This window comes from Chiloscyllium punctatum, chromosome 24 (genome assembly GCF_047496795.1).
Source record: "Chiloscyllium punctatum isolate Juve2018m chromosome 24, sChiPun1.3, whole genome shotgun sequence".
In the NCBI taxonomy this organism is placed as follows: domain Eukaryota; kingdom Metazoa; phylum Chordata; class Chondrichthyes; order Orectolobiformes; family Hemiscylliidae; genus Chiloscyllium; species Chiloscyllium punctatum.
In genome coordinates, this window is record NC_092762.1 from 63,513,444 (window position 1) to 63,535,623 (window position 22,180).

Here is a 22,180-nt window from a genome sequence, read left to right on the forward strand (position 1 = left end):
GAACAGCGATATATTTCCAAGTCAGGTTGGTGAGTGGCTTGGAGGGGAACTTGAAGGTGATGGTGTTCTTGTGTATCTAATGCCCTTGTCCTTCTAGATGGAAGGTGGTCATGGGTTTTGAAGGTGCTGCCTGAGGATCTTGGGTGAATGTCTGCAGTCCATATTGCAAATAGTACATACTGCTGCTACTGAGCATTGGTGGCAGAGGGAATGGATGCTTGAGGATGTCATACCATTCAAGTGGGCTGCTTTTTCTGGATCATCTCAAGTTTCTACAGTGTTGTTGGAAGGGCTCATGCCCGAAACATCGATTCTCCTGCTCCTTGGACTCTGCCTGACCTGCTGCGCTTTTCCAGTAACACATTTTCAGCACTGCACCCATTTAGGCAAGTGGGGCATATTTCATCATACATCTGACTTGTGCCTTGTAGATGACAGACAGGATTTGGGAGTCAGGTGTTGAGTGACTCGTCGTAGTATTCATTGCTTCTGACCTGCTCTTGTAGCCACTGTGTTTATGTGGTGAGTTCAGTTGAGTTTTTGGTCAATGGTAACCCCTCAGATATTGATAATGGAGGTTTCAGTGATGGGAACACCACTGAATGTCAAGGGACAGTGGTTACATTATCTCTTATTGGTGAAGGTCTTAGACTGGCATTTACGTGATGTGAATATTACTTGCCACTTGTCAGCCCATGTCTGGACATTGTCCAGACCTTGTTCAATCTGAACATGGACTGCTTCAGTATCTGAGGTGTCATGAATGGTGCTGAACATTGTGCAGTCATCAGCGAACATCCCCACTTCTGACCTTATGATGGAGGGAAGGTCATTGATCAGGCAACTAAAGATGTTTGGGACGAGGACATTATCCTGAGGAACTCCTTCAGAGATGTCCAAGAGCTGACATGACTGACCTCCAACAATTGTGATCATCTTTCAATGTGCCAAGTATGACTCCAACCAGCAGAAAGTTTGCCCCCAATAACCACTGATTCCTGTTTGGCTAAGGTTCTTTGATAACACACTCGATCGAGTGCAGCCTTGATATCAAGTGCTGTTACGTTCACCTCATCTCTGGAACTTAGTTCTTTTGTCCATGTTTGAACCAAAGCTGTGATAACATCAGGAACTAAAAGACCTTGGTGGAATCCAAACTGCGTCTCACTGAGCAGGTTATTGCTCAACAGATGCTGCATGACAGCACTACTGATGGCACATGCTATACTTGCTAAATGATAAAGGGTAGACTGGTGGGGTGGTAATTGGCTGGGTTGGATTTGTCCTGCATTTTACATGGAGGACATACCTGGGCAATTTGCACATTGCCTGGTAGATGCCAGTGTTACAACTGTACTGGCAAATTCTGGAGCACAAGGCTTAGAGTTCTGTTGCCAGAATGCTATTAGGGCCCATAGCCTTTGTAGTATCCAATGCCAACAACTGTTTCTTGATATCACGTGGCATGAATCAAATTGGCTGAAGAGGGTTATCTGTACTGCTGGAATCACTGGAGGAGAGTGAGATGAATCATCCATATAGCACTTCAGGCTGAAGATCACTGTGAAAGCAACAGCCTTGTTTTTTGCACTGCTGTGCTGGGCTCTTCCATCATTGAGGATGGGGAGATGTGTGGAGCCTCCACCTCCTGTGAGTTGTTTAATTATCCACCACCATTCACGACTAATTGTGGCAGGACTGCAGAGCTGAGATCTGATCTGCTGATTGTGGGATTGCATACCTTTGTCTATCACTTGCTGTTTATGTTGTTTTCTATGTAAGTAGTCCTGTTTGGTAGCTTCACCACGCTGACACCTCATTTTCAGGTATGCTCTTGGCATGCCCCGCCATTGAATTAGGGTTAATCACCTGGCCTGATGGTAATGGTTGAGGGGGATGATGTGCCAGGCCATGAGGTGACAGATTGTGCTGGAATGCAATTCTGCTGCTTTTGATGGCCCATGGTACTCATGGATGCCAGTCTTGAGATGCAAGATCTGTTCATAGAATGAGCCATTTAGCATAGTGATCGTAGAACACTACATTATGGAGGATATTCTCAATGTTAGGGCACAACTTTGTTTCCACAAGGACTGTGCAGTGATCGTTCTTACTGATACTGTCATGGACAAATGCACCTACAGCTGGCAGATTGGTAAAGATGAAGTCAAGTATGTTTTCCCTCTTGTTAGTTCCCTCACCACCTGCTGCAGACTCAGTCTAGTAGTTGTGTCATTTAAGATTCGCCAAGCTCAATCTGTAGTGTTGCTGTCAAGCAACTCTTGGTGCTGGTCATTTAAATCCCCCAACCAGAGTTCGTTTTGTGGCTTAGCCTTCCTCAGTGCTTCCTCCAAATGTTGTTTAATACAGAGATATGTTGATTCATCAGCTGAGGGAGGCGATACATGGTAATTAGTAGGAGATTTCCTAGACCATGTTTAACCTGAAGCCATGAGACTTCATAGGGTCTGCATTCAATACTGAGGACTCCCAGGGCAACTCCCTCCAGTCTGTATACAACTGTGCTGTCACCTCTACAGATCAGCAAGTAAGAAAGGGGGAGGGCAGGCATATACTTTGGGGTTACATTAGTTTAACAGAATGAACAGTATTGTTGCCTATTTTTTGGAAAAGCCGGGTACAAAGACAGAAGCTCGGGTGAAACTTCCAAAGATTCATTGGTACATCCAACATACAAGGAATGAAACCCCAATTAGAAATGAAAACATTGTAATTCAAAAGCAGGCTGTTTGATAACATATAAAGTAAAATTGGGTTGGTTTTGGGTGTTATTTGTTAGCACCCAGTTTAATCAAAAGAAAGGTTCATAAACAAAGAACAAAAAGAATACTTACTGGATGAAAAGATCAATTCGTGATAATCTGCAAAATTAAATGCATAAATTTGCATCATCTCAGGCATTTGAAAAATCTCATTTAATGTAAAATACAATTGAAACATTGCCTTTGAAGGTAACAAATTCAATTTAAATAACAAACGAAAAAAATGAATAAAATTTACCATTTACGTAGAGGCTGTTATTGTCCAATGTATGTTGTCCTAATGTAGATATATTCTCGGTGTTGTCTCGGAATGTTCGGTACACGGTAACTCTGTTCACCTCCTGAGGATCAGAATAATTTCTGAATGTACAGATTGCGTACACACGAGTATTAGCATCATCTGCTGGGCTGTTAAAAGAAAACGGAATAAAGTGTTTATCCAAATGCCATCGATATTTCTGAATAGATGACTGAACTTTGTGATTAGAAATCTAACACCCTCCCATTTCAATCACTGATGTGCGTTACACAGAATCCCTACATTGTGGAAACAGGGTGTTTGGCCCAACAAGTCCACACCGGCTCTCCAAAGAGTATCCTACCCAAACCCATTCCCTTTTACTCTACATTTACCTCTGACAAATGCACCAAAATTACACGTCCCCGTAGAATATGGGCAAATTAGCATCGCCAATTGACCTATACTTCACATGTTTGGATTGCGGGAGGAAACCAAAGCACCTGGAGGAAGCCCACAAATACGGGGACAATGTACAAACGCCACACAGACAATGACCTCCGTCTGGACTGGAACTCAACATCCTTGGCGCTGTGTGTTAGCAGTGCTAACCACTGAGCCACCATGCCACCATTAGTGATTCGCACACATACATCAGTAATTTATGCACATATTAAAAATTAACTTGGTTTAAAAACAAACGATTTGGAAGACAGTGCCTTGACCTCCAACACCGTGTTCCAAGGTAAACTGAACCTCAATGCCTGAACTGAACATGACATGCATAGAAACCAAAGCAACTTGAGGAAACCCAAAAATATGGGGACAATGTCCAAACGCCACACAAACAATCGCCTGAGTCTGGAATTGAATTCAAAATCCCTGGCACTGTGAGTCAGCAGCGCCAACCACTGAGCCACCATGCTGCCATCAGTAATTCATGCAAATACATCAGTAATTTATGCAAATTTTAAAAATTCACTTGATTAAAAAGAACGATTTGGAAGACAGTACCTTGACCTCCAACACCGTGTTCCAAGGTAAACTGAACCTCAATGCAAATGAACATGACATGCATAGAAATCAGGTCTACGGCACATGGTAGAATATCCCCCTGAATTTATACAATAATTCGCAAATTTAAATGTTTTCACACACTTCAAATTACCCTTCCATGATACAAGCTCTTAATTATAAGTAATGTTGACATATATTTTCAACATACAGAAATGAAATATCTCACCTGAAGGAAACAACTTTACAGTCTGAAAAACTTGCATTAATGTTGCTCTTGTTGTACAGGGTAGTGAGCTGCAAAAAAGTGGATTGGTATTTGAGGGTGAAGCTCTCATTTACACTTGATCTAGTTGTATCATGTATTACTTCCATGATGTGTAACGATACAATTGTGTCCGGAAAGTGACATAATTTCACAGGCTTTTGGAATGTATTGATTACCTGATAGGAAATATTATTTGACACAGAATTGTACAGCGAAGAACTGGAATTTTGTAGGTCCTCTGTAAGCTCCAAGTTAGTGATAACAAAGGTCACGTTGAATTCAATGGGCTTCCGTTCGACACTGGGAGGTTGTGTTGTGGTCACAGTTGGTAATGTTGCTATTAGCAAACATAAGGTAAATATTAGACAGAGAATTGTACAAGGTGTAAGAACATCATTTGTATGAGAGCTAATTCCAGATAACTATCTTTGTTCTCCTACAAACAGTCAAATCTTTTTGTAATACAGACATACATGCTTGCCCATTACAGATGCCAATGTTGTTTTGTCAACAAAAGATGAATAGGTGCAGATTATGCAACCATGTCTGCTTTTGAATTATATTTCATTGATATGGAGGAATTAAAACGGTTTTCATTCTGTGTGTCCATCAGTGATGTGGAATTTTATACTTGGGAGGAAATTCTGGCTTCAGTACAGTCAGCTTGGTGCAACTATATGCACCGTTATTGTCTTATTATTCCTCAAATCAAAGAGAGAGATTATTAAGACCTCATAGAAAATTATGAGTTGAACCTTCATAGGTCAGCAATTTCAGGATACCAAACAGTGATTAATAGGGAAGACTAGGATGCAGGTGATGCAAATGTAAACACTCTTTCAGAAGTAACATGAAGCTCATTGATAATATTTAAAGAGATAATAGGAAGGAACTTCTTCTGTCTTGTCATGTTAATCAAAATAAATAAAAATAGAACAAAGGTTCATGAATATTACTTACTCGGTAAAGGAGTTGTTTCATGGTAACCTGTAAGGTTAAAGTCATGTGTTTAGATTGTTATCTGTGAGGTGGAAAGCCATCAACATAGAATTCAATAAATTTGCAGTTTTAAAAATCATAGCTAAATTCAATCCAAATTACACAGTGAAAAAGTATGAACATCCTATCTCTTTAAATGGAAATACCATTTACGTAGAGGCTGTTATTGTCCAATGTATGTTGTCCTAATGTAGATATATTCTCGGTGTTGTCTCGGAATGTTCGGTACACGGTAACTCTGTTCACCTCCTGAGGATCAGAATCATTTCTGAATGTACAGATTGCGTACACACGAGTATTAGCATCATCTGCTGGGCTGTTAAAAGAAAACAGAATAAAAGTGTTTATCCAAATGCCATCGAAAGTTCTGAATAGATTACTGAACTTTGTGATTAGAAATCTAACACCCTCCCATTTCAATCACTGATGTGCGTTACACAGAATCCCTACAGTGTTGGAACTGGATGTTCGGCCCAACAAGTCCACACCGACTCTCGAAAGAGTATCCTACCCAAACCCATTCCTTTTTACTCTACATTTACCCCTGACTAATGCACCAAAACGACACGTCCCTGAACAATATGGGCAAATTAGCATCGCCAATTGACCTATACTTCACATGTTTGGATTGCGGGAGGAAACCAAAGCAACTTGACGAAACCCAAAAATATGGGGACATTGTCCAAACGCCACACAAACAATCGCCTGAGTCTGGAATTGAATTCAACATCCCTGGCACTGTGATTCAGCATTGCCAACCACTGAGCCACCATGCTGCCATCAGTAATTCATGCAAATACATCAGTAATTTATGCAAATTTTAAAAATTCACTTGATTAAAAAGAACGATTTGGAAGACAGTGCCTTGACCTCCAACTCTGTGTTCCAAGGTAAACTGAACCTCAAATGCCTGAACTGAACATGACATGCATAGAAATCAGGTCTACGGCACATGGTAGAATATCCCCCTGAATTTATACAATAATTCGCAAATTTAAATGTTTTCACACACTTCAAATTACCCTTCCATGATACAAGCTCTTAATTATAAGTAATGTTGACATATATTTTCAACATACAGAAATGAAATATCTCACCTGAAGGAAACAACTTTACAGTCTGAAAAACTTGCATTAATGTTGCTCTTGTTGTACAGGGTAGTGAGCTGCAAAAAAGTGGATTGGTATTTGAGGGTGAAGCTCTCATTTACACTTGATCTAGTTGTATCATGTATTACTTCCATGATGTGTAACGATACAATTGTGTCCGGAAAGTGACATAATTTCACAGGCTTTTGGAATGTATTGATTACCTGATAGGAAATATTATTTGACACAGAATTGTACAGCGAAGAACTGGAATTTTGTAGGTCCTCTGTAAGCTCCAAGTTAGTGATAACAAAGGTCACGTTGAATTCAATGGGCTTCCGTTCGACACTGGGAGGTTGTGTTGTGGTCACAGTTGGTAATGTTGCTATTAGCAAACATAAGGTAAATATTAGACAGAGAATTGTACAAGGTGTAAGAACATCATTTGTATGAGAGCTAATTCCAGATAACTATCTTTGTTCTCCTACAAACAGTCAAATCTTTTTGTAATACAGACATACATGCTTGCCCATTACAGATGCCAATGTTGTTTTGTCAACAAAAGATGAATAGGTGCAGATTATGCAACCATGTCTGCTTTTGAATTATATTTCATTGATATGGAGGAATTAAAACGGTTTTCATTCTGTGTGTCCATCAGTGATGTGGAATTTTATACTTGGGAGGAAATTCTGGCTTCAGTACAGTCAGCTTGGTGCAACTATATGCACCGTTATTGTCTTATTATTCCTCAAATCAAAGAGAGAGATTATTAAGACCTCATAGAAAATTATGAGTTGAACCTTCATAGGTCAGCAATTTCAGGATACCAAACAGTGATTAATAGGGAAGACTAGGATGCAGGTGATGCAAATGTAAACACTCTTTCAGAAGTAACATGAAGCTCATTGATAATATTTAAAGAGATAATAGGAAGGAACTTCTTCTGTCTTGTCATGTTAATCAAAATAAATAAAAATAGAACAAAGGTTCATGAATATTACTTACTCGGTAAAGGAGTTGTTTCATGGTAACCTGTAAGGTTAAAGTCATGTGTTTAGATTGTTATCTGTGAGGTGGAAAGCCATCAACATAGAATTCAATAAATTTGCAGTTTTAAAAATCATAGCTAAATTCAATCCAAATTACACAGTGAAAAAGTATGAACATCCTATCTCTTTAAATGGAAATACCATTTACGTAGAGGCTGTTATTGTCCAATGTATGTTGTCCTAATGTAGATATATTCTCGGTGTTGTCTCGGAATGTTCGGTACACGGTAACTCTGTTCACCTCCTGAGGATCAGAATCATTTCTGAATGTACAGATTGCGTACACACGAGTATTAGCATCATCTGCTGGGCTGTTAAAAGAAAACAGAATAAAAGTGTTTATCCAAATGCCATCGAAAGTTCTGAATAGATTACTGAACTTTGTGATTAGAAATCTAACACCCTCCCATTTCAATCACTGATGTGCGTTACACAGAATCCCTACAGTGTTGGAACTGGATGTTCGGCCCAACAAGTCCACACCGACTCTCGAAAGAGTATCCTACCCAAACCCATTCCTTTTTACTCTACATTTACCCCTGACTAATGCACCAAAACGACACGTCCCTGAACAATATGGGCAAATTAGCATCGCCAATTGACCTATACTTCACATGTTTGGATTGCGGGAGGAAACCAAAGCAACTTGACGAAACCCAAAAATATGGGGACATTGTCCAAACGCCACACAAACAATCGCCTGAGTCTGGAATTGAATTCAACATCCCTGGCACTGTGATTCAGCATTGCCAACCACTGAGCCACCATGCTGCCATCAGTAATTCATGCAAATACATCAGTAATTTATGCAAATTTTAAAAATTCACTTGATTAAAAAGAACGATTTGGAAGACAGTGCCTTGACCTCCAACTCTGTGTTCCAAGGTAAACTGAACCTCAAATGCCTGAACTGAACATGACATGCATAGAAATCAGGTCTACGGCACATGGTAGAATATCCCCCTGAATTTATACAATAATTCGCAAATTTAAATGTTTTCACACACTTCAAATTACCCTTCCATGATACAAGCTCTTAATTATAAGTAATGTTGACATATATTTTCAACATACAGAAATGAAATATCTCACCTGAAGGAAACAACTTTACAGTCTGAAAAACTTGCATTAATGTTGCTCTTGTTGTACAGGGTAGTGAGCTGCAAAAAAGTGGATTGGTATTTGAGGGTGAAGCTCTCATTTACACTTGATCTAGTTGTATCATGTATTACTTCCATGATGTGTAACGATACAATTGTGTCCGGAAAGTGACATAATTTCACAGGCTTTTGGAATGTATTGATTACCTGATAGGAAATATTATTTGACACAGAATTGTACAGCGAAGAACTGGAATTTTGTAGGTCCTCTGTAAGCTCCAAGTTAGTGATAACAAAGGTCACGTTGAATTCAATGGGCTTCCGTTCGACACTGGGAGGTTGTGTTGTGGTCACAGTTGGTAATGTCGCTATTAGCAAACATAAGGTAAATATTAGACAGAGAATTGTACAAGGTGTAAGAACATCATTTGTATGAGAGCTAATTCCAGATAACTATCTTTGTTCTCCTACAAACAGTCAAATCTTTTTGTAATACAGACATACATGCTTGCCCATTACAGATGCCAATGTTGTTTTGTCAACAAAAGATGAATAGGTGCAGATTATGCAACCATGTCTGCTTTTGAATTATATTTCATTGATATGGAGGAATTAAAACGGTTTTCATTCTGTGTGTCCATCAGTGATGTGGAATTTTATACTTGGGAGGACATTCTGGCTTCAGTACAGTCAGCTTGGTGCAACTATATGCACCGTTATTGTCTTATTATTCCTCAAATCAAAGAGAGAGATTATTAAGACCTCATAGAAAATTATGAGTTGAACCTTCATAGGTCAGCAATTTCAGGATACCAAACAGTGATTAATAGGGAAGACTAGGATGCAGGTGATGCAAATGTAAACACTCTTTCAGAAGTAACATGAAGCTCATTGATAATATTTAAAGAGATAATAGGAAGGAACTTCTTCTGTCTTGTCATGTTAATCAAAATAAATAAAAATAGAACAAAGGTTCATGAATATTACTTACTCGGTAAAGGAGTTGTTTCATGGTAACCTGTAAGGTTAAAGTCATGTGTTTAGATTGTTATCTGTGAGGTGGAAAGCCATCAACATAGAATTCAATAAATTTGCAGTTTTAAAAATCATAGCTAAATTCAATCCAAGTTACACAGTGAAAAAGTATGAACATCCTATCTCTTTAAATGGAAATACCATTTACGTAGAGGCTGTTATTGTCCAATGTATGTTGTCCTAATGTAGATATATTCTCGGTGTTGTCTCGGAATGTTCGGTACACGGTAACTCTGTTCACCTCCTGAGGATCAGAATCATTTCTGAATGTACAGATTGCGTACACACGAGTATTAGCATCATCTGCTGGGCTGTTAAAAGAAAGCAGAATAAAAGTGTTTATCCAAATGCCATCGAAAGTTCTGAATAGATTACTGAACTTTGTGATTAGAAATCTAACACCCTCCCATTTCAATCACTGATGTGCGTTACACAGAATCCCTACAGTGTTGGAACTGGATGTTCGGCCCAACAAGTCCACACCGACTCTCGAAAGAGTATCCTACCCAAACCCATTCCTTTTTACTCTACATTTACCCCTGACTAATGCACCAAAACGACACGTCCCTGAACAATATGGGCAAATTAGCATCGCCAATTGACCTATACTTCACATGTTTGGATTGCGGGAGGAAACCAAAGCAACTTGACGAAACCCAAAAATATGGGGACATTGTCCAAACGCCACACAAACAATCGCCTGAGTCTGGAATTGAATTCAACATCCCTGGCACTGTGATTCAGCATTGCCAACCACTGAGCCACCATGCTGCCATCAGTAATTCATGCAAATACATCAGTAATTTATGCAAATTTTAAAAATTCACTTGATTAAAAAGAACGATTTGGAAGACAGTGCCTTGACCTCCAACTCTGTGTTCCAAGGTAAACTGAACCTCAAATGCCTGAACTGAACATGACATGCATAGAAATCAGGTCTACGGCACATGGTAGAATATCCCCCTGAATTTATACAATAATTCGCAAATTTAAATGTTTTCACACACTTCAAATTACCCTTCCATGATACAAGCTCTTAATTATAAGTAATGTTGACATATATTTTCAACATACAGAAATGAAATATCTCACCTGAAGGAAACAACTTTACAGTCTGAAAAACTTGCATTAATGTTGCTCTTGTTGTACAGGGTAGTGAGCTGCAAAAAAGTGGATTGGTATTTGAGGGTGAAGCTCTCATTTACACTTGATCTAGTTGTATCATGTATTACTTCCATGATGTGTAACGATACAATTGTGTCCGGAAAGTGACATAATTTCACAGGCTTTTGGAATGTATTGATTACCTGATAGGAAATATTATTTGACACAGAATTGTACAGCGAAGAACTGGAATTTTGTAGGTCCTCTGTAAGCTCCAAGTTAGTGATAACAAAGGTCACGTTGAATTCAATGGGCTTCCGTTCGACACTGGGAGGTTGTGTTGTGGTCACAGTTGGTAATGTCGCTATTAGCAAACATAAGGTAAATATTAGACAGAGAATTGAACAAGGTGTAAGAACATCATTTGTATGAGAGCTAATTCCAGATAACTATCTTTGTTCTCCTACAAACAGTCAAATCTTTTTGTAATACAGACATACATGCTTGCCCATTACAGATGCCAATGTTGTTTTGTCAACAAAAGATGAATAGGTGCAGATTATGCAACCATGTCTGCTTTTGAATTATATTTCATTGATATGGAGGAATTAAAACGGTTTTCATTCTGTGTGTCCATCAGTGATGTGGAATTTTATACTTGGGAGGAAATTCTGGCTTCAGTACAGTCAGCTTGGTGCAACTATATGCACCGTTATTGTCTTATTATTCCTCAAATCAAAGAGAGAGATTATTAAGACCTCATAGAAAATTATGAGTTGAACCTTCATAGGTCAGCAATTTCAGGATACCAAACAGTGATTAATAGGGAAGACTAGGATGCAGGTGATGCAAATGTAAACACTCTTTCAGAAGTAACATGAAGCTCATTGATAATATTTAAAGAGATAATAGGAAGGAACTTCTTCTATCTTGTCATGTTAATCAAAATAAATACAAATAGAACAAAGGTTCATGAATATTACTTACTCGGTAAAGGAGTTGTTTCATGGTAACCTGTAAGGTTAAAGTCATGTGTTTAGATTGTTATCTGTGAGGTAGAAAGCCATCAACATAGAATTCAATAAATTTGCAGTTTTAAAATCATAGCTAAATTCAATCCAAATTACACAGTGAAAAAGTATGAACATCCTATCTCTTTATATGGAAATACCATTTACGTAGAGGCTGTTATTGTCCAATGTATGTTGTCCTAATGTAGATATATTCTCGGTGTTGTCTCGGAATGTTCGGTACACGGTAACTCTGTTCACCTTCTGAAGATCAGAATCATTTCTGAATGTACAGATTGCGTACACACGAGTATTAGCATCATCTGCTGGGCTGTTAAAAGAAAACAGAATAAAAGTGTTTATCCAAATGCCATCGATATTTCTGAATAGATTGCTGAACTTTGTGATTAGAAATCTAACACCCTCCCATTTCAATCACTGATGTGCGTTACACAGAATCCCTACATTGTAGAAACAGGGTGTTCGGCCCAACAAGTCCACAACGGCTCTCCAAAGAGTATCCTACCCAAACCCATTCCCTTTTACTCTACATTTACCTCTGATAAATGCACCAAAATTACACGTCCCCGTAGAATGTGGGCAAATTAGCATTGCCAATTGACCTATACTTCACATGTTTGGATTACAGGAGGAAACCAAAGCACCTGGAGGAAGCCCACAAATACGGGGATAATGTGCAAACGCCACACAGACAATGGCCTCCGTCTGGACTTGAACTCAACATCCTTGGCGCTGTGTGTTAGCAGTTATAACCACTGAGCCACCATGCCACCATTAGTGATTCACACACATACATTAGTAATTTATGCACATATTAAAAATTCACTTGATTAAAAAGAACGATTTGGAAGACAGTGCCTTGACCTCCAACACCGTGTTCCAAGGTAAACTGAACCTCAATGCCTGAACTGAACATGACATGCATAGAAATCAGGTCTACGGAACATGGTAGAATATCCCTCTTAATTTATACATCAATTCGCAAATTTAAATGTTTTCACACAGTTCAAATTACCCTTCCATGATACAAGCTCTTAATTATAATTAATGTTGATATATATTTTCAACATACAGAAATGAAATATCTCACCTGAAGGAAACAACTTTACAGTCTGAAAAACTTGCATTAATGTTGCTCTTGTTGTACAGGGTAGTGAGCTGCAAAAAAGTGGATTGATATTTGAGGGTGAAGCTCTCATTTACACTTGATCTAATTGTATCATCTATTACTTCCATGATGTGTAACGATACAATTGCGTCCGGAAAGTGACATAATTTCACAGGCTTTTGGAATGTATTGATTACCTGATAGGAAATATTATTTGACACAGAATTGTACAGCGAAGAACTGGAATTTTGTAGGTCCTCTGTAAGTTCCAAGTTAGTGATAACAAAGGTCACGTTGAATTCAATGGGCTTCCGTTCGACACTGGGAGGTTGTGTTGTGGTCACAGTTGGTAATGTCGCTATTAGCAAACATAAGGTAAATATTAGACAGAGAATTGAACAAGGTGTAAGAACATCATTTGTATGAGAGCTAATTCCAGATAACTATCTTTGTTCTCCTACAAACAGTCAAATCTTTTTGTAATACAGACATACATGCTTGCCCATTACAGATGCCAATGTTGTTTTGTCAACAAAAGATGAATAGGTGCAGATTATGCAACCATGTCTGCTTTTGAATTATATTTCATTGATATGGAGGAATTAAAACGGTTTTCATTCTGTGTGTCCATCAGTGATGTGGAATTTTATACTTGGGAGGAAATTCTGGCTTCAGTACAGTCAGCTTGGTGCAACTATATGCACCGTTATTGTCTTATTATTCCTCAAATCAAAGAGAGAGATTATTATGACCTCATAGAAAATTATGAGTTGAACCTTCATAGGTCAGCAATTTCAGGATACCAAACAGTGATTAATAGGGAAGACTAGGATGCAGGTGATGCAAATGTAAACACTCTTTCAGAAGTAACATGAAGCTCATTGATAATATTTAAAGAGATAATAGGAAGGAACTTCTTCTATCTTGTCATGTTAATCAAAATAAATACAAATAGAACAAAGGTTCATGAATATTACTTACTCGGTAAAGGAGTTGTTTCATGGTAACCTGTAAGGTTAAAGTCATGTGTTTAGATTGTTATCTGTGAGGTAGAAAGCCATCAACATAGAATTCAATAAATTTGCAGTTTTAAAATCATAGCTAAATTCAATCCAAATTACACAGTGAAAAAGTATGAACATCCTATCTCTTTATATGGAAATACCATTTACGTAGAGGCTGTTATTGTCCAATGTATGTTGTCCTAATGTAGATATATTCTCGGTGTTGTCTCGGAATGTTCGGTACACGGTAACTCTGTTCACCTTCTGAAGATCAGAATCATTTCTGAATGTACAGATTGCGTACACACGAGTATTAGCATCATCTGCTGGGCTGTTAAAAGAAAACAGAATAAAAGTGTTTATCCAAATGCCATCGATATTTCTGAATAGATTGCTGAACTTTGTGATTAGAAATCTAACACCCTCCCATTTCAATCACTGATGTGCGTTACACAGAATCCCTACATTGTAGAAACAGGGTGTTCGGCCCAACAAGTCCACAACGGCTCTCCAAAGAGTATCCTACCCAAACCCATTCCCTTTTACTCTACATTTACCTCTGATAAATGCACCAAAATTACACGTCCCCGTAGAATGTGGGCAAATTAGCATTGCCAATTGACCTATACTTCACATGTTTGGATTACAGGAGGAAACCAAAGCACCTGGAGGAAGCCCACAAATACGGGGATAATGTGCAAACGCCACACAGACAATGGCCTCCGTCTGGACTTGAACTCAACATCCTTGGCGCTGTGTGTTAGCAGTTATAACCACTGAGCCACCATGCCACCATTAGTGATTCACACACATACATTAGTAATTTATGCACATATTAAAAATTCACTTGATTAAAAAGAACGATTTGGAAGACAGTGCCTTGACCTCCAACACCGTGTTCCAAGGTAAACTGAACCTCAATGCCTGAACTGAACATGACATGCATAGAAATCAGGTCTACGGAACATGGTAGAATATCCCTCTTAATTTATACATCAATTCGCAAATTTAAATGTTTTCACACAGTTCAAATTACCCTTCCATGATACAAGCTCTTAATTATAATTAATGTTGATATATATTTTCAACATACAGAAATGAAATATCTCACCTGAAGGAAACAACTTTACAGTCTGAAAAACTTGCATTAATGTTGCTCTTGTTGTACAGGGTAGTGAGCTGCAAAAAAGTGGATTGATATTTGAGGGTGAAGCTCTCATTTACACTTGATCTAATTGTATCATCTATTACTTCCATGATGTGTAACGATACAATTGCGTCCGGAAAGTGACATAATTTCACAGGCTTTTGGAATGTATTGATTACCTGATAGGAAATATTATTTGACACAGAATTGTACAGCGAAGAACTGGAATTTTGTAGGTCCTCTGTAAGTTCCAAGTTAGTGATAACAAAGGTCACGTTGAATTCAATGGGCTTCCGTTCGACACTGGGAGGTTGTGTTGTGGTCACAGTTGGTAATGTCGCTATTAGCAAACATAAGGTAAATATTAGACAGAGAATTGAACAAGGTGTAAGAACATCATTTGTATGAGAGCTAATTCCAGATAACTATCTTTGTTCTCCTACAAACAGTCAAATCTTTTTGTAATACAGACATACATGCTTGCCCATTACAGATGCCAATGTTGTTTTGTCAACAAAAGATGAATAGGTGCAGATTATGCAACCATGTCTGCTTTTGAATTATATTTCATTGATATGGAGGAATTAAAACGGTTTTCATTCTGTGTGTCCATCAGTGATGTGGAATTTTATACTTGGGAAGAAATTCTGGCTTCAGTGCAGTCAGCTTGGTGCAACTATATGCACCGTGATTGTCTTATTATTCCTCAAGTCAAAGAGAGAGATTATTAAGACCTCATAGAAAATTATGAGTTGAACCTTCATAGGTCAGCAATTTCAGGATACCAAACAGTGATTAATAGGGAAGACTAGGATGCAGGTGATGCAAATGTAAACACTCTTTCAGAAATAACATGAAGCTCATTGATAATATTTAAAGAGATAATAGGAAGGAACTTCTTCTATCTTGTCATGTTAATCAAAATAAATACAAATAGAACAAAGGTTCATGAATATTACTTACTCGGTAAAGGAGTTGTTTCATGGTAACCTGTAAGATTAAAGTCACGTGTTTAGATTGTTATTTGTGAGGTGGAAAGTTATAAACATCGAATTCAATACATTTGCAGTATTAAAAATCATAGCTAAATTCAATCCAAATTACACAGTGAAAAAGTATGAACATTCTATCTCTTTATATGGAAATACCATTTACGTAGAGGCTGTTATTGTCCAATGTATGTTGTCCTAATGTAGATATATTCTCGGTGTTGTCTCGGAATGTTCGGTACACGGTAACTCTGTTCACCTCCTGAGGATCAGAATCATTTCTGAATGTACAGATTGCGTACACACGAGTACTAGCATCATCTGCAGGGCTGTTAAAAGAAAGCGGAATAAAGTGTTTATCCAAATGGCACCGATAATTCTGAACAGATTATAGAACTTTTTGATTAGAAATCTAAAACCCTCCCATTTCAATCACTGATGTTGCATTGCACAGAATCCCTTCAATGTGGAAACAGGCCATTCGGCCCAACAAGTCTACACCAATGCTCCTAAGAGTATCCTACCCCATCCCATTCTCCTTTAATCTACATTTTCCCCTGACTAATGCACCGAACCTACACATCCCTGAACAATATGGGCAAATTAACATGGCCAATTCACCTATTCTGCACTTCTTTGGATTGTGGAGCAAACTGGAGCACCCAGAGTAAACCACAGATATGGGGAGAACATGCAAACACCCTCCCACTGAAGTTGTGTATATTCTGTCTATCAGTAATTTATATAATTGCTAAAAGTTCAATTGATTTTCGAAAGAACTGGTTTTGAACATAGTTGCTTGCTCCGTAACATTGAGTCAGAAGACAAACTGAACTTCAAGGCAAACCAATGTGAAATGCATAAAATCAGTTCCATGCCACATAGTGATATAATGCTGTCAAACTATACAGCCAGTACTAATTTTAAATATTTCCATGTTGTTCAAGTGGCCCTTCCATGATGCAAGCTCTTATTTATAACTGATGCTGATAGTGTAATGAAATATCTCACCTGAAGGAAACAACTTTACAATCTGAAAATTTTGTATTAATGTTGCTCTTCTTGTACAGGTCAGTGAGCTGCAAAAAAATTGATCAGTATTTGTGGGAGAAGCTCTCGCTGACGTTTGATATAATCACAACAACTTTCATTTCATGTCACCATGCTAATGTGTCTGGAAAGTGATGTATTTTCACAGGCTAGTGTAAAGTATTGATTACCTGAGAGGAGATATTATTTGAGACAGAGTTGTACAGTGAAGAACTGGAATTTTGCAGACTCTCTGTAAGCTCCAAGCTCGTGGTAACAAAGGTCACATTGAATTCAATGGGCTTTCTTTCAATGCTTGGAGTTTCTGTTGTGGTCACAGTTGGTAATTTCGCTGTTAGCAAACATAAGAGAAATGTTCGATAAAGAATAGAATAATGTGTAAGAATGTTATGAGACCCAACTGCAGATAATTTACCTTTATACATCCTACAACAAATCAAATGTTCTTGAAATGTTGACATACATGTTTACTTATTAGAAATCTTACAGTTTTCCTTAACATGAAGTGAGTAGGTTAGATTATGCAGTCATCTCTGCTCTTGAAATGTAATGCTATTGGCCAAATGCTGACAAATGGGACTTGATTAATCTAGGATATCTGGTCAGCATGGACATGTTGGACTGAAGGATCTGTTTCCATGCTGTACATCTGTATGACTCTATATGGAGTAACAATAGCCTGCTTATTTTGTGTGTCCATTTGTGATGTGTAATTTTATATTTAGGTGCAAATTCTGATTCAAATGCAGTTTATCTTGTCGGTTCATATATTTTCAGTGTTCTGGCCAAATACTTTTCAAATTGAAGAGAGATGAGTACGACTGTTTCAGAAATGTGAGCTAAACTTTCATCAATCAGCAATTTCAGAATTTCAAACAGTGATTAAGTGGGAATTATAGGGTGTAAGAGATGCAAGTGAAAATCATCATTTGGAAATAACCTGATTCTTTTTGACAAGAAATGAAGGGACATTAGTAAGGATGTTGTTTCCTTCTATTCTTGTTAATCGAAATATGTACAAACAGAACAAAGGTTCTTGAATATCACTTACTTGGTAAAGGAGTTGTTTCATGGTAACCTGTAAGATTAAAGTCTTACATTTAGAGTGGTATGTATTGGGTGAAAAACCATCAACATAGAATAGAATAATGTTATCATTTTAAAACTCATAGCTAAATTCAATCCAAATAACATATTGAAATAAATTATTATTATATCTTTTTTTAATGGATATACCATTAACATAGAGGCTGTTGTTGTCCAATATATATATTCCTAAAGTGGAGATATTCTTGGTGTTGTCTCGGAATGTTCGGTACACAGTAATTCTGTTCACCTCCGGAGGATCAGAATCATTTCTGAATGTACAGATTGCGTACACACGGGTATTACCAACATCTGCTGGGCTGTTAAATCAAAATGGAAAAAAGTGTTCAACCAAATGGTATGAATTGTTCTGATCTGATTATTAATCTTTGTGATTAGAAACTTTAAACCCTCCCATTTCAATTATTGAAGTTGCACACATCCTTTATATATCAGTAATTTAGTTTTGAACACAATTGTTTGCTCTCCAACACTGTGTCTGTAGGTAAACTGAATGTCAAGGCAAACGAACATGAGATTCACATCGTAACATAAACTGTAAATGTATGCAGCTATGAGTAATTTAAAAGGTTTTCATGTCTTTCAAGTTCCCCTTCCATGATGCAGGTTCACATTTATAATTAGTGTTGATACATATTTTTGGTGTCGAATATTGAAATACTTCACCTGAAGGAAACAGCTTTACAATCTGAAAATCTTTTATTGATTTTGCTCTTGTTGTACAGGTCAGTGAGCTGCAAAAAACAGGATCAATGTTTGAGGGAGAAGCTCTCATTGATGGCTGATATAATTATATCAGGTATTACTTTCATTCTGCGTCACAACACAAATGTGTCTGGAAAGTGATGTATTTTCACAGTCTAATGTATTGATTACCTGATAGGAAATATTACTTGACACAGAGTTATACAGCAAAGAACTGGAATTTTGTAGACTCTCTGTAAACTCTAAGTTGGTGATGACAAAGGTCACATTGAATTCAACGGGCTCCCCTTCACCGCTTGGAAGTTGTGTTGTGGTCACAGTTGGTAATGTTGCTATTAGTAAACATAAGGGAAATGTTAGAGAATAAAACAAGCTGTAAGAACATTATTTGCAGTGACAGCAATATGCAGATAAATTGACTTGTTTCTCCGACAACCATGAGATTTTCATGAAATTCAGACATGCATGCTAGTCCATTAGACATCATGATGTTTTCTACAACTACAGATGACCAAACAATCGGGAAATATTAGGCAGAGAATAGAACAAGTTGTAAGAACATCATTTTCCAATAGTTTAATTGCACAAAAAGTAACTTAATTTGATAAATAAATTGTTGTCTTGAAGTCCAGAAATAGATGCATGTCAATTCGAAATCGCAATGTTTTTTGCAATGTCATTTGTGTCAATGCCGAACAAAGAGCTTTATTTAACTCTTGTAATGCCTTGCCTTTTTAATCAAGGCTCTAAGTCTTGCTTATTTCGGTGAATCAGTTAGCAATTTGGAATCTTGAATTTGGTTGAAAGGTTTGGTTTCAGATACACTATTCCATTCATGTGCTGTTTACAGATTCCCCTTCGGATCAGTGTCTTAATTTTCCTCACTTCAAAGATACAGGACAGAGAAGATCCGATATAACTGCTTCTTGCACCTTCATTGATAAGCATTTCAGAATTTCAACAAATGATTATGCAGGGCAATTATGAATCATGTAGCTCCACATCAGTACATTACTTTTACAATGATGTGATATAAACTGGCCATATATGATGTGGTATCAGTCATGAATTTGTTTTGATTTGTTATCATTTTAATAAAATCAAAGAAGTGAGTATCGGAACAATGAGCAGGGTAATCCACTCAGCCTCACAAGCCTGCTGCAGCATACAATATGTTTATAAATGATCTGATTGTTGCCTCAAATGCACATTCCAGATAACTTTTGATAACTTTTCACCTCTGCCTTCAAACCATTCAGATATTCTGCTGCCATCTTCTTTTCAGGAAAACAGTTTCCAAGATTCACAAACCGTTCTAAGAAATCTTTTTACCCCACCTATATTTTAGTATGTAACCTTTACTTTTCTTCTCTGAACCTTTGTTCTATATTTTCCCTTCTCAGGAAATATTCTTTCCACATTTACCCTGAAGAGTTCCCTCACGATCTTTTATGTTTCATCAAAGTTGCCTCTTACTATTCAAAAACCCAGTCGTTACAAACCTTGTTTATCTGACATTGCTTCATTAGACATCCCAGCCCTTCCAGGTATGAGTATTGTGATCCTTTGCTGAACTGCTTTCAACGTCTTTCCATTTTTCCCTATATAAGGTGACCACTACTTTATCCTGTACATCTTATGTGTTCTCATTCATTGCCACAGAACAAAAGCCGAACATCCTCACTTTTGTATTCAATTCTCTTTCACGCAAATGAGAACAATCGATTAGCCATCTGAATTACTAACTTTTTAACAACCCTATCAACCTGGGTGGCAGCTTTCAAGGATCTATGTACCTGGACAATGAGATCTGTCTGCTTGTCTACATTACCAAGAATCTTACCATTAGCCCACGACTCTTTATTCCTGTTATTCTTTCCAAAGTGAAGTACCTCACACTTTTCCACATTAAATTTTCCACATTTGCCACCTCTCAGCCTAACTCTGCAGCTAATCTGTGTCCCTTGGCAACCTACAATATCCTTCGTCACTATCCACAACTCTTTACTAAATTTACTAACCCATCCTTCTATGCCCTCATTCAGGACATTTATAAAAATGACAAACAGCATTGGATCCAAAACAGATCATTGTGGTACACCACTAGTGACTGAATTCCAGGATGAACATTTCCCATCAACCACCACCCTATGTCTTCTTTCAGCAAGCCAATTTCTGATCCAAACTCCTAAATCACCCTCAATCCCATGCCTCCATATTTTGTGCATTAGCCTACTGTGGGGAACATTATCAAACACCTTACTGATATCCATATACACCACATCAACTGCTTTACCCTCATCCACCTGTTTGGTCACCTTCTCAAAGAACTCAAGAAGGTTTGTGAGGCACGACCTACCCTTCAGAAAACTATGTTGACTATCTCTAATCAACTTATTCCTTTCTAGATAATTATAAATCCTATCTCTTAAAACCCTTTCCAATACTTTACCCAAAACCGAAGTAAGGCTCACTGGTCTATAATTACCAGGGTTGTCTCTACTCCCTTTCTTGAACAAGGGGACAACATTTACTATATTCCAGTCTTCTGGCACTATTCCTATAGACAATGACAACATAAAAGTCAAAGCCAAAGGCTCAGCAACCTGCTCCCTGGCTTCCCAGAGAAACCAAGGATAAATCTCATCTGGCCCAGGGGACTTATCCATTTATACATTTTCCAGAATTACTAACTCCTTCTCCTTATGAACCTCAATCCCATCTAGTCTAGTAGCCTGCATCTCAGTATTCTCCTTGACAATATTGTCTTTTTCCAGTGTGAATACTAATGAAAAGTATTCATTTAGCGCTTCCCCTATCTCCTCTGATTCCACGCACTACTTCCTACTACTATCTTTGATTGTCCCTAATCTTACTCTTGTTATTCTTTTATTCCTAATATATCCATAGAAAGCCTTAGGGTTTTCTTGATCCAATTTGCCAATGACTTTTCATGTCCCCTCTTGGCCATTCTTAACTCTCTCTTTAGGTCTTTCCTGGATAACTTGTAATTCTCAAGTGCCCAACTGAGCCATCACATCTCATCCTATCATAAGCTTTCCTCCTCTTGACAAGAGATCCAACTTCCTTAGTAAACCATGGCTCCTGTGCTCAACAATTTCCTCCCTGCCTGACAGGTACATACTTAACAAGGATCCGCAGTAGCTGTTCCTTGAATAAGCTCCACATTTCAATTGTGCCAATCCCCTGCAGTTTACTTTCCCCTTTTATGCCTAAATCTTGCCTAATCACATCGTAATTGCCTTTCCCCCAGCTATAACTCTTGCCCTGCAGTATATACCTATCCCTTTCCATAACTAAAGTAAACATAACCAAATTATGGTCACTATCTCCAAAA

General features: G+C 37.9%; 1 protein-coding gene across 1 annotated transcript in view; it reads right to left on the bottom strand.

Moving 5' to 3' along the window:
- LOC140494427 (mucin-16-like) overlaps window positions 1-22,180 on the bottom strand; it is a 112,133-nt gene that overhangs the window by 44,280 nt on the left and 45,673 nt on the right. Inside the window, exons 35-66 of the mRNA XM_072593610.1 lie at window positions 18,994-19,154; window positions 18,784-18,851; window positions 18,247-18,416; window positions 18,062-18,088; window positions 17,181-17,341; window positions 16,972-17,039; window positions 16,120-16,289; window positions 15,935-15,961; window positions 15,151-15,311; window positions 14,936-15,003; window positions 13,986-14,155; window positions 13,802-13,828; window positions 13,018-13,178; window positions 12,803-12,870; window positions 11,853-12,022; window positions 11,669-11,695; window positions 10,885-11,045; window positions 10,670-10,737; window positions 9,719-9,888; window positions 9,534-9,560; window positions 8,750-8,910; window positions 8,535-8,602; window positions 7,584-7,753; window positions 7,399-7,425; window positions 6,615-6,775; window positions 6,400-6,467; window positions 5,449-5,618; window positions 5,264-5,290; window positions 4,480-4,640; window positions 4,265-4,332; window positions 3,022-3,191; window positions 2,856-2,882 (exon numbers count right to left, since the gene is read on the bottom strand). Of these exons, the coding sequence (XP_072449711.1) occupies window positions 2,856-2,882; window positions 3,022-3,191; window positions 4,265-4,332; window positions 4,480-4,640; window positions 5,264-5,290; window positions 5,449-5,618; window positions 6,400-6,467; window positions 6,615-6,775; window positions 7,399-7,425; window positions 7,584-7,753; window positions 8,535-8,602; window positions 8,750-8,910; window positions 9,534-9,560; window positions 9,719-9,888; window positions 10,670-10,737; window positions 10,885-11,045; window positions 11,669-11,695; window positions 11,853-12,022; window positions 12,803-12,870; window positions 13,018-13,178; window positions 13,802-13,828; window positions 13,986-14,155; window positions 14,936-15,003; window positions 15,151-15,311; window positions 15,935-15,961; window positions 16,120-16,289; window positions 16,972-17,039; window positions 17,181-17,341; window positions 18,062-18,088; window positions 18,247-18,416; window positions 18,784-18,851; window positions 18,994-19,154 (3,408 nt within the window). The remainder of the gene's footprint in view (window positions 1-2,855; window positions 2,883-3,021; window positions 3,192-4,264; window positions 4,333-4,479; window positions 4,641-5,263; window positions 5,291-5,448; window positions 5,619-6,399; window positions 6,468-6,614; window positions 6,776-7,398; window positions 7,426-7,583; window positions 7,754-8,534; window positions 8,603-8,749; window positions 8,911-9,533; window positions 9,561-9,718; window positions 9,889-10,669; window positions 10,738-10,884; window positions 11,046-11,668; window positions 11,696-11,852; window positions 12,023-12,802; window positions 12,871-13,017; window positions 13,179-13,801; window positions 13,829-13,985; window positions 14,156-14,935; window positions 15,004-15,150; window positions 15,312-15,934; window positions 15,962-16,119; window positions 16,290-16,971; window positions 17,040-17,180; window positions 17,342-18,061; window positions 18,089-18,246; window positions 18,417-18,783; window positions 18,852-18,993; window positions 19,155-22,180) is intronic.